The following is a 12373-nucleotide window of genomic DNA, read 5'->3' as shown; positions in this document are numbered from 1 at the left end:
GCCCGCTTTGGCCCAAGGTTTTCGTCGGGCCAAAAAACCTGGGCCGCTGGCCTCGAGGAACCACCGACGATGCATGATCAAGCCCCGGAAGTGACACTGGAAACGCGACTGGCCCTGGCACGCACTAGCAAGACCGCTTTTGGCCCGACAGTGGAACGTGGCTAATGATACCATATAGTCCCCTTAGGTGCTACTAAAAACAAACATGATATCATTTATCTCATTTCTTCTGGATGCAGTTGGTGCATGATTTATAGGCATGTCATATAATACTATTTAAAACATCACATTTCGAGATGCAATATTTTTGATGTGACAATACTCAGGAAAATCCTGGTGGTGTAACAAATTTGCTATCTGAACTGATGGAATGAAAATGTAGATCACAGCTGAACAAGAAGAAAGTTTTGAAAGCTCTCTAGTCTGATCAAGTTCTCTGTTTCTTCTTTTTTTGAACCTTAAAAAAAAAAAAAAAAAAAAAAAAAAAACACTCAATGTGAAGGCATTTGAACAACTGCATGGATAGCGTAAGAAGCAGGACATATTTCTGCAGAGTGTAAGGGATTTTTGAATATCCAAGACAGAATTTGCATCATGGATGGGGCAGTGATCAGCAGGGATTTGTTCTAATGAATAAACATCACTTTTCAGATAATTATGAGACATTTTGACTATTTTCTTTTCAGCTCCATGAGTATAATTACATGGGATCATAATAGCAATTAGTTATCGATGACTCTGATGTCCAGGGAACTGAGTGGCTGCCAAACTGCTTTCTGACAGTTGTATACCAAGGTGCAAAAACAAGAATTACCCAATAGTAGTGTTGAGAGAGAGGGAGAGAGAGAGAGAGAGAGAGAGAGAGAGAGAGAGATTAACAGACAATAACAGACAAGAAATGGGAGCCCTGGTTTGACTTGTGTTTCTTCATTAGCTGAATTCTCATCATGCAGGCGGGCAGCTGTGTTCAGGTCTGTCTTTGCTGAGATAAAGACTGAATCAGAGAGAGAGAGGAAGTCAGCAAAAAAAAAAAAAAAAAAAAACTAAAATAACCTCTAGATTTAAGCAGCAAAAACAAAGGCGGCCATTGATCTGCTTTCTAAAGGCAAAATAAAAGGCATAGAAAAGGTGTGTGTGTGTGTCTATGTGTGTGTTTGAGTGTACTGTATATGCTCTGTCTCCCAGTGAGAACGCCAAATCATGGAGTCTATTTTGTTTAACTAGTTTTTCGGGTTAAATTAATTTAACTGCAAATTACTTAATATTTTGCATTTTACAGTAAAAATACCCAAACATCCTTAAAGACACAGCAAAAACTGTGTAGTCTATGGCTTTTATTCAATATCTTTCAATCAATCTTGGTAGTGTACTTTTAAAAGACAAAATGTACCTTCAGCAAATATAAACATTTCATGTTTGTTGTCTTCTGGGAAAACAAATACGAAATACAGCATTACATTTGTATACATGTATGTATGTACAGTATGTATGCATGTATTTGTATAGGACAATATTTGGCCGAGATACAACTTTTTGAAAATCTGAAATCTGAGGTTGCAAAAAAAAAAAAAAAAAAAAATATTGAGAAAATCGCTTTTAAAGTTGTCTAAATTATGTGCTTAGCTATGCATATTACTAATCTAAAATTACGTTTTTATATATTTACAGAAGGAAATTTTGAAAATATCTTCATGGAACATGATCTTTACTTAATATCCTAATGAATTTTGGCATACAAGAAAAATCAATAATTTTGACCCATACAATGTATTTTTGGCTGTTGCTACAAATATACCCCAGAGACTTAAGACTGGTTTTGTTGTCCAGGGTCACATTTATTTGTTTTGTGCAATTATTTTGATATACCCCATCTAAATTTTCTGTTCCAAATGCAAATGCATCAACGCATAAAATAAAACTTATGGAATCGTATTAGATTAATGCTTGAAGAATAAGTTGAGAAAAAAATAATCAATTCAATATATATTCTCTGAAAATCTTATTATCTGATGTAATTTCATTGCTTAGCTAATTAATCTTTTTTCAAGGATGTTTATATTTATTTACTGAAAAACAAAGACAAAAACACTAATTATTATTATTATTATTATTATTATTATTATTATTATTATTATTATTATTGTTATGTAATTTCCACATATAAGCTGTGCCCTTAAGTATAATTTGTATCTTTCCAAATGAAACGACAGAACGACCAGTGACTCTCTATTTCCTTGTGTGTGTGTGTTTATGTGTAGTGGGTCTGTCTCCTGACAGTGTCTTTTTCATTTTCAACTCTGGCAGAGCTCAGCATCCCATCCCAGAGGACAGAGGAGGTCTTCAAACAGGGAAGTGAAAAAGAAAGCGAGAAAGAGCTGTTTCCTTTTCCGTTCCCTGTTGCTTCACTGCAATCCAGTTAACTCTAACACAGCTGAGCAGTTTAAGCCCCATTTTTAAAACCACACCACAAAGACTTTCCTCAGTCAGACCAAGGTTTTTAGTTTTGCATGTCACAGTCATTTTGTATTTTACATAATTTTTCAAATAATTTGTAAATTTTAGTTTGTTTCAGAAAGGCTTTTTTTTATTATTATTATTGTTTAATCTTTCTTAAAATACCATATCCCAGCTTAATATGCAGAGTCTCTTGTAAGTACACAAGACCACAGTTGAAACAAATTTCATTGAAATTCATGAGTTTGCCTGCCCATTCAGTCCTGCTAGACAATGGTAAATGTACTTTGCTTGCTGTCCTCGAAGAAGGCTCGAACCTGAGACTCGGCTCAAGTTCCGAGTTAGAACCCCCCTAAGAATTATTATTATTATTATTATTATTATTATTATTATTATTATTATTATTATTATTATTATGTAATGTCCACATATGCTTGGAACTTTATGTTTTATGCACATATGCTTTAAAAAAAAAAAAATTACAAACATGTTTGTTTTACTTTATGATTTTTAACCACTGCTTTTAGTCTTTTTCTTCTTCAAATTATTATTTCAGTTTGCAGTGATAACCTAATGATATGCAAGGTGTACTTCCCTAATCCCATTGAAACCATGTCAGCACATGACTTGATATCCAGTTGCATCCTGACACAAGGTCATACATGATACATCTACAAGGATTTCTCACAGAGTGTTCTGATGACTCTGAGTGTGGCTACCAGGGAGTCATAAGGTATGTGGAGATGCTTATTAAGTCAAAATGTGAAAGGACATGTTTAAAAACTTCTAAAACTAAGAAGAAATGCAATGTTCCCGGTGCATAAAAAAAAAAAAAATGTACACAAGACACCCAGATCAAGGCAACTTGGAAACACTTCCCTAAAAAACGTTTCCTACTCATGAAAACAAAAAAATGCTGAGATAATGTTGTATCTACTAGGGTGAAGGAAGTCAGAATCCACAGACGCAGATGGAGGAAGAAGGACAGGGACAGAGGGATAGAATCTCATTAGGTCTGGATTGTGTGAGTGTGTGTGAGTGGTGATGACCTGACAGAATCAGATTAGTGATGCACACACTCTCTCCTCCTGTCACCCCCATCTGCTATAGCACTGTTGACGGGGGGTGGGGGGGTGGTGGTTGAGGGTGACTCTCTGAACTACGTAAATGGAGTCAAGCTCAATAACCAGTGTCATTTGCACTTCAATTACAAGCTCATGCCCATACAAACACCTGAACACACTGGCATCCCATCACATTCACCCACCCACACACACACACACAATATGCAAATATAAAAACCTTGAAGTTTTCTACCAAGAAAACTGATCGGCCAGAAAAAGTTAATTGTTCAGAAATATGCACACTTGAAATTCTGCAGCGAAAGCAGCAATTTTTTCAGTATTCAGTTTCCGAGACCTCTTTCATATATCAGAAACACCTCAAAGCAGGTGGATTAAAGGAGAAACTCACCATGGCCACCTCGCAGGGGAGCGGGGGAGCGGTAGATGGCAATTGGAGGCGGGTGATGCTGAGCTCCTGCCGGGTGATGGTGGTGCTGGGTCTCAGAATGTGAGAATATGGAGGATGAGAGCACGACAGTGTTATCAGGGTTTGAGCCCCATGCAGTGCCAAACATACACCCTATGGCCAGAGGTAGCATGCGGGCAAGCCACAGGGAGTATTGGGTCTCAAAGTGGGGGCGCATGGTTATCGCCCCCTCCAAGCTGCAGGAGTGGACAGCTTTCAGCAGTCGAAATGGAAAGAGAAACAGGTGAGCAGGACCTGATGTCCATTAAGATCCCATGGTAGGGAATGCAAGCACTCTCTTTGATGAAAATCCAAACCAAAATCCTAGTACAAGACTCTTTTGCCACTGGGGAAGAAGCAGAATTCCTGAGAGAGTCTGCAAATATAGTTATTCCTCAGTTCCAGCAGATGTTATTTATCAGCTGCTCCTCTGAGATGTAGAATCAGAGCACTGTGTATCCCCAGGTGACCCAGCTCACCTCTGGAGGAGAAAGAGCGAGGCAGGGAGTCAACGGGTGGCAACCGGCAACCTGCGCCACTGCTTTGGAGCATCTGTCTCGTGACCACACTCCAATTGGTGCTGCCCTTCTTTTTCCAAACTGAGTCAAAGAGGCACTCACTGACTCTCTCCAATGCTGCGCTTGCTCACACGGCTAATGAAGCAAAAGTCATGACTGAGATACGAGTCCCCCGTCCAACACTCACTGAGTAAGAAACAGAGACAGAACAGAGACACTCCAGCAGAGAGGATAGAGACAGAAGCTGGCAGAGAGGAGAGAGAAAGGAGCGAGGGGAGGATGGATGGGGGAGGCTTGACTCAGGTGAAACTAAGCAAAGACGATGGGATGGATGTGGAAGAGGAGGCGGGAGTTGCTCAGATGTGGGCCAGCCCTATGCAAATCGCTCCACAGCACTGAGCAAATCAGGAGGGCTGGCTGCCTCTGCAGAGGAGTGAGCTGCCTTCGAGTCACGAGGAGGAGAGAACACGCAAGAGAGGGAGCTGCAAACAACAGCGGGAAGAAGCCATAGAGCGAGAAGATTGTGAGACATGAGATAGAATGCAAGGAAAGTGAGAGAACCCAGGAGAAAGCGAGAGATGCCTTTCAGGCAGTGATAGAATCAAATTTCTTGCAGCAGGTTGGTGATAAGGATGTCATCTGAGCTGAGAGATCTGTTCCATGTTTTGGATAGGGCTGAAAGCCCACAATGATGGTGAGAGAGATTCATAATATGTATAATGTTTCACCGATATTGCGCTTATACAAACAAACAGATACAAATTCTTTGCCCGATGCAAACAAAAGTTTTGGCTTTAGTAGACAATATTGCATTCAGGTCAGCTAGAAATGATTGTATTTATGAGCTGAGAACAATAGAACACTAGAGTGTCAACATGAAGCTGTAATTAATAGTGGGAAACAATGGATTTTCTTTATGTCTGACTTTGGGAAAGTGTCAGTCACTGTGGAAGCTACTTGTTATCAATCATAAGTTTTCTGAATGTTCACTGTACAATTCAGTTTGCATGCAGTTTGTGAACTGTTGATCAAGTGTAGCTGTAAAACTTCTCCAAAATACAACTCAGATGGTTTAAGAGCTGACACGATTGTATCACCAGTTTCCACTACATTTCATCACACAATTCTCTGAGACTATAATGATAAAAAAAGAGGTAAAAATACAAAGATAAAGCATAAATTCCACAACTAAAGTGCATATTTTGCTTTTCTCGCAGTACTTTGAAAATGCTGTGCATGTCTGTCAGGGAAAAAGAAAGAAACTGAGGAAAGAAAGAAATATAGAAACTGCCTAATGCATCTATTTTTAGTACAAAAATCACTTGAATGCACAGTGTTACAGTCATAAGTATTACTTCCTAGTTCGCAAGTATGAACTTCTCGGGGGAGTCTTCTAACTGTCAGTCATAACTTTTCATTAAAACATGTAAACAAGACAGAGTACTCATTCATGGGTATTACTACATACTTACTGATCTTTTATGAAAATAAAATGACACCATACAGAGACTAAAAATTAATTTATGTCTTTTGCTAAATATCCCAATTGGTTAAAGGGATACTCCACCCCAAAATGAAAATTTTGTCATTAATCACTTACTCCCATGTCATTTCAAACCTGTAAAAGCTTTGTTCGTCTTCGGAACACAATTTAAGATATTTTGGATGAAAACTTGGAGGCTTGAGACTATCTATAGACTGCCAAGTAAAATACACTGTAAAGGTCCAGAAAAGTATGAAAAGCATCGTCAGAATAGTCCATCTGCCATCAGTGGTTCAACTGTAATGTTATGAAGTGTCTGTGTCTCTCCACATCACCATAGAGCCATTTTGGAGAATATGAGCTCAACGCAGGCAGCGTACACTCTTCTGTGTCAACTACGCCACAAGGATGCAGCATTTCCTTTCAAATCAAAGAGTAAATACACATAGAAAATGTATCCTTGTGGCGCGGCTGACACAGAAGAGCATACGCTTTGGGGTGGACTATCCCTTTTAATAAATAAATTTGCAGATTTTCCAAGGCACCAAAGCACAGTCCAAACATTTCAATAGAAACTTAAACATTTCTCCTAAAATTCTGATAGAGTTGTTTGATACAGATCAGTCAAACAACAGTCAAATAGTAATAATGTAATAATACTACCAGTAATAATGTCATTTTTTGTTTTTCCACATCACAGAATTTTAAAAGATTTGTGTTGATTATGATTTGAACATGATGTGTTGAACATTGTTTATTTCCACTTCATTTCACCAAAAAGAATTGTGTAAAACTGCCTAAACCAAAAACCCATCTAACTCATCATTTCAATCTGTCACGTCCCACGCTCTAAACATCATTGAACATCCTTTTTTTAGCAGTTCGTCACAAGAGATTTGAGCATCTTTTCGGTGTGTGTGGTGGAGATTAGTCTTGTTTACTCATTGTGCTCATGTAACATGAGCAACAGAACTGGAGAGGAAATGAACGCAGCTGCAGAGAGTCCAGATGAGGGCACGGTGACCCGTCCCTTGAAAACAGGAACCCGTTTACAACAACAGCAAAAAGCGAGTGCGTCTTCAACCTAATCTCATCTCAGTTATCGTTCTTGTTTTATTAATGCAAAATTTAGCCAAAGCTCTAAACAACAACCTTGGCATATTTTTGGCTTGCAAACCAACAGACCTCTCAGTATAACCTTGATTAATTTATGTTACTTGAATTAATTTATTTACAATTATTATTAATTGGAATGTCTGATTCTAAAATGAATCTGAGACCAAATTCCATGAAACACCTGCAAACATTTTCCAATATTCACTAATTGATTAAAAACACCTGAAGCACATGATTACTCACTGCCCAACCATTTAAATGGTCCTTGTTCTCCTTTTCCATAATTCACCTTCAGCAGTCTGGTAATGAGAAATTCATTTTATTCACAAGAGGGAAGGATGTGGTCTGCCTTAATGAGACTGACACTGCAGGTCTGCTGCAAACCTGTTTCACTCTTAGCACTGGTACAGTCCAACAAAACATTTTTCACATGATACAGTAGTTCTCTATAATCTCTCATGTATATTGTCATTTTCGCTCTTATTCTCCCTTAATGCTTGTACTCTCCTCTACTCCCATTTCCTTATACCTCTCATTTCTTCCTCATATATGTCCTTTCTTTCCCTTTCTTAACCTAACCTAACCCAACCTCTCTTCTCATGTCACCCCTTCTCTTTACTCTCCCCTTTTCTCCTCTTGACTCTTTTCTGCTCCTAATATATTTCCTCTCCTCTCGTCTCCTCACCTCATATCTGACAGTAAAAGAGAAGGATAAATCTCCCATCACTGCCGTTCCATGAATACATAAGATTTCACTGCACTCAAACAGCACATGACAATCAGATTTTTATTTTATTTTTCTTGTAGAACTCTCAATATTTGTAATGACATTTTTTAACAAGGCTCATTTTCTCCAGATGGCTAATTAGGTAAAATAAATAAGATAAAAAAATAATTGGGAACAAATTAAAACTCAGTCCTGTCTTTTTCCAGAATAGTGAGACAACAGCTGAATAGATGATTCCTAACTCTGAAGATAGTGTGCCATTAGTATGTTTCACTTGTGGCAGCAAGGGTCCCTCTTCATGTGGCTCTGAGGACCGCTTAAAGCACTGGTGTTAAATAAAAGTCAATCTCAGAGGAGTCTCAGAGCAAACCCATAGCCTGCCGATTCAATTAGACTCTCAGCTGAAAAGTCTCTCACCCCTCAATTTACATCCATGCACTTTAAATGACTGTGATTTCTGTCAACATGTGACATGTGTTGTTCATTTATGTGTAGGTTTTTGTGAGAGAAATGTGCACTATAGCATCTTATGCAATAAATCTATCCAGGTTTAATGATGCCAATATTTGGGGAAGTGTGCTGTGTAAGTGCCTACTACTTTAAATAAATTCATAAATTGAAACAAATCTTTGGATAAAAACCAAATACACCCAAATTCTAAACCATAGATACCATATTAAACCATGGAAAGTATACAGCAGACACCTCAAAAATTGAACAAAACAAATGTTTTTTTTTAGAAAGAATGACAACAAAACAACACTGCTAAGCCAGTAAAATTTTTAGTTTAAGATCATTGTTATGTTTCAGCTCACAATCCTGCCCAATTCCAATATGCCTGAGTGCACCTAAACAACAAAGTGTGTGAAAAGACTCAGTCAAATAATAAACAAACATCAAATTATTAAAATGTTTCTAAAATCACCTGGGATGCTGATCAAAGATCTAGAACACCTGGCAGAGAGGCATGTGATTTCTCTTTGAGCTGTTCACTGTTCAGTGTTGACTTTAATATTTTGAAAGTACATTTACAAAACAAACTGCAGGTTTAACAATTGTAATTGACTCAATTTTGGCGCATCACATTTCAATCCTTCAATCCTTTCAAACTCCTTGTAAAGAAGTTTGCTGATCTATGCTGACAAATGAGGAGCAAAATACTGCCTTATTTTAAAGCCCTAAGGGGTGAAGAAAAGCTAATAAAATGTAATATGACATCTCTGTAAACAATAGTATAGACAGGAGCAATGTAAACATCACTTGAAGGGTTCTTTTATGTTGGCTTCAAGGCAACTATCTGCAACAGCACAAGTGCTGTACACTCACAAACACATCACTTTATCATCAAAACACATTTTATATCCACACTGCTTATCCTTACGGTGCGGCTCACAACATTTTAGCTTTAATAACACACAGCCCTTTTAACTGGGAAAATGACAGCTGCAGAAAGAGAGAAATAGAAAGAAAGAGAAAAAGTGCATGGCAGAGCCAAGGGGTGTTGATGAAAAAGCTCTCTGTATGAGTTAGCGAAAACAATAGCATAAGGATCAGTTTGCTAATATGATAGAATTGGACACTGTTACAAAAAGATGTAAGTGATTCTAACAGAATCCATACAGAAATCATGTTTCTGTGTATGTGTGAATATATCAGTATAAGACTGTTTCAAAGTAGCTTCAGACCTCCAAAAATGAGGCAAATACAAATTCTGCTATACAGCAGCTGTAACAAGATGATGGTGTCATTATTCAGCTCAAGTCAGTTCAGTGCTGGTTTTATCCGAATACACATACAGAGACAAGTAATTCTGAGATTGCTACAAATACAGAAAGCAAATATTGGCTCTGCTGCACACCCCTAATGTAACCATGTTTATTATTTGTATTAGGTGAGTAATTCATACTGAGAGAATAAATAAATAAATAAATAAATAAATAAATATATATATATATATATATATATATACAGTACAGGTCAAAAGTTTGGAAACATTACGATTTTTAATGTTTTTGAAAGAAGCTTCTTCTGCTCATCGAGCCTGCATTTATTTGATCAAAAATACAGAAAAAAAATGTAATATTGTGATATATTATTACAATTTAAAATAACTGTTTTTAAATTTATTATACTTTAAATTAAATTATCATTTATTTCTGTGATGCAAAGCTGAATTTTTAGGATCATTATCACATGATCCTTTAGAAATCATTCTAATATGATGATTCATTATCAAAGTTGGAAACAGTTCTGCTGCTTAATATTTTTTCAGAACATGTGATACTTTTTTAGGATACATTGATGAATAAAAAGTAAAAAAAAAAAAAAAAAAAAAAAGAAGCTATGTTTTTAAAAATATAAATATTTTGTAATAACAATATACACTACTGGTCAGTAATTTGGGGGTCAGTCATTTTTTTTCTTTTATTTTTAAATAAAATCAATATTTTTATTCAGCAAGGATGTGTTAAATTGATAAAAAGTGATAGTAAAGAAAATATATTATTAGAATATATATTATTAGAATTTTTCATTTTTTATTTTGAATAAATGCAGTTCTTTTTAACCTTTTATTCATCAAATATATTAGACAGCAGAACTGTTTCCAACACTCATAATAAATCAGAATATTAGAATGATTTCTAAATGATCATGTGATAGACTGGATGTTACATGTGACACTGAAGGCTGGAGTAATGATGCTGAAAATTCAGCTTTGCATCACAGGAATAAATTATTTTTTTTAAAGTATATTCAAATAGAAAACTATTATTTTAAGTTGTAATAATATTTCACAATATTACTGTTTTTTCTGTATTTTGATCAAATAAATGCAGGCTTGATGAGCAGAAGAGACTTCTTTCAAAAACATTAAAAATAGTAATGTTTCCAAACTTTTGACCTGTACTGTATGTATATATATATTAAAAGCTAGACTTACATCAGCTTTATATTGAAGAAACAGTGTGAATTTATTTGCATTGAAACTGAATGCATTAATTCAATTCTGAACAGTGCACAACTCATCTCTGTGTGTGAATTAGATCTTAGACAGTCTAATAGTGTTCAGGACCATGGACAGCAACCACCACTCTTGTGTTTACTGGTAGTGATTTGCAGGCAGCATTTTTACTGTAATCTCATGTTGTGTCTGTAAAAGACTAATCTAATGTTGTGTGGGTTGTGAGGGAGGGTGGCCACTGTCTGATACCACAGCTTGGCTAACAGCATTAAATATGAATGATTCATAAAATCAAAACTGACAGAAGCAATTGAAAGAGGAATGTGTGTTTGAAGGATTAAAATTACATCACAGACATCACTTATGGATGAATGGCTGCACTCCCACCTTTCAAAAAATAGTACAACAGAAGAGACAACCTCGAACATCATAAAGGTGTGAAGACATACCCATCTGCTTGTGTGCACAAATAGAGGCTACACATCCGGGTTCTCCATTTGTAGTAACTTATTTCATATGTCATCAGTCTCTAGCTAGATGTTAGTGGTCAATACTGTTATATGTGACTTACCAATTAAAAACAGGGAATTTCATTCTTTCAATCTTCATTTTGCACTAATAATTTTAGGCAAAAGGAAAATGTATGTTAAAATGCTCTCAACCCTCGTCAAAACAATATTGAAGTTTTTCTTAATTGCTAAAACACATTTTCTTAAACCTATAACACATTTTTTATTTTTTTCAATTGTACAACCCTCAGACTTCCAATGAAAAATCAAAAACCCAACTAAAAACTGTTTCATATATAATCTAATTCAGAGCTTGCCTTCAACTAGCTCATAAAACCATCAAATAGACACTGAACACTAATTAAAACCACATATCAACCATGGCTCTCAATTATTATAATTTGTTATTTTTTATTTTTTTTTCCTGAGCAATTTTGATACATAATCAACTTTACAGCATAACACTAGTGTAATTCACTTACATGTATATGCAGTACACAACAATAACACTGTGCAGTTCTTTCACATTGTTTTCAGAAACTGGTGCACCATTTGAGGAAAAGCAGTTGTGTTACTGGGGAAAACTGTTAGTTAGGATATGAATGAACTCCATGGCATATGCCAAAAATATCCATTCTTGTTGAAACCTTCAAACAAACAAGATACAAATTAGCAAGAGAATAAGGTTTTTGAAGAGAATTTGTGTTTAGTAAAAAAAAAAAAAATATATATATATATATATATTGATTTTGAAACAGGAATAGTGTTTACAGTTTTGAAATGTTGTTTTGGAAAATAAAGCTATGATTTTTGATATTTGGTTAATGGAATAAAAAAATAATGTTTTTTACTGTCTAACAAATTAGAAAAACTGTAAGAGGATCAAGTATGTGGCATGACAGCTTTAGATTTCATGATATTGTATAGTTTTAGGCTTAGGCTGGGTAGTACGACAGTGTATTGCTTGTAACAATAGGAAAATATAAACCAATACTTCCATGGTAAATATGTGGCAATCGTTGGGCAATATGTTATTTACACATGCTGAAAATACAGCGTGGGATGAATAACTAC

The 12373-nt window shown here is 35.9% G+C and overlaps 1 protein-coding gene across 8 annotated transcripts in view; it reads right to left on the bottom strand.

Moving 5' to 3' along the window:
- Window positions 1-12373, bottom strand: part of LOC109108241 (neurexin-3b-like) — a 352875-nt gene that overhangs the window by 120310 nt on the left and 220192 nt on the right. Inside the window, exon 1 of one of the 8 annotated variants that reach the window (XM_042777427.1) lies at window positions 3928-5543. The exons of 6 other annotated variants lie outside the window; for them this stretch is intronic. In XM_042777427.1, the coding sequence (XP_042633361.1) occupies window positions 3928-4162 (235 nt within the window). In that variant the 5' untranslated portion in view covers window positions 4163-5543. Of the gene's footprint in view, window positions 1-3927; window positions 5544-12373 lie in introns of those variants that run through there. One more of the 8 variants, XM_042777426.1, reaches the window with a different exon arrangement.

Source organism: Cyprinus carpio, chromosome A20 (genome assembly GCF_018340385.1).
Source record: "Cyprinus carpio isolate SPL01 chromosome A20, ASM1834038v1, whole genome shotgun sequence".
NCBI lineage: Eukaryota > Metazoa > Chordata > Actinopteri > Cypriniformes > Cyprinidae > Cyprinus > Cyprinus carpio.
The sequence above is the reverse complement of the archived record's forward strand: the minus strand, read 5'-3'. Positions and strand labels throughout refer to the sequence as shown.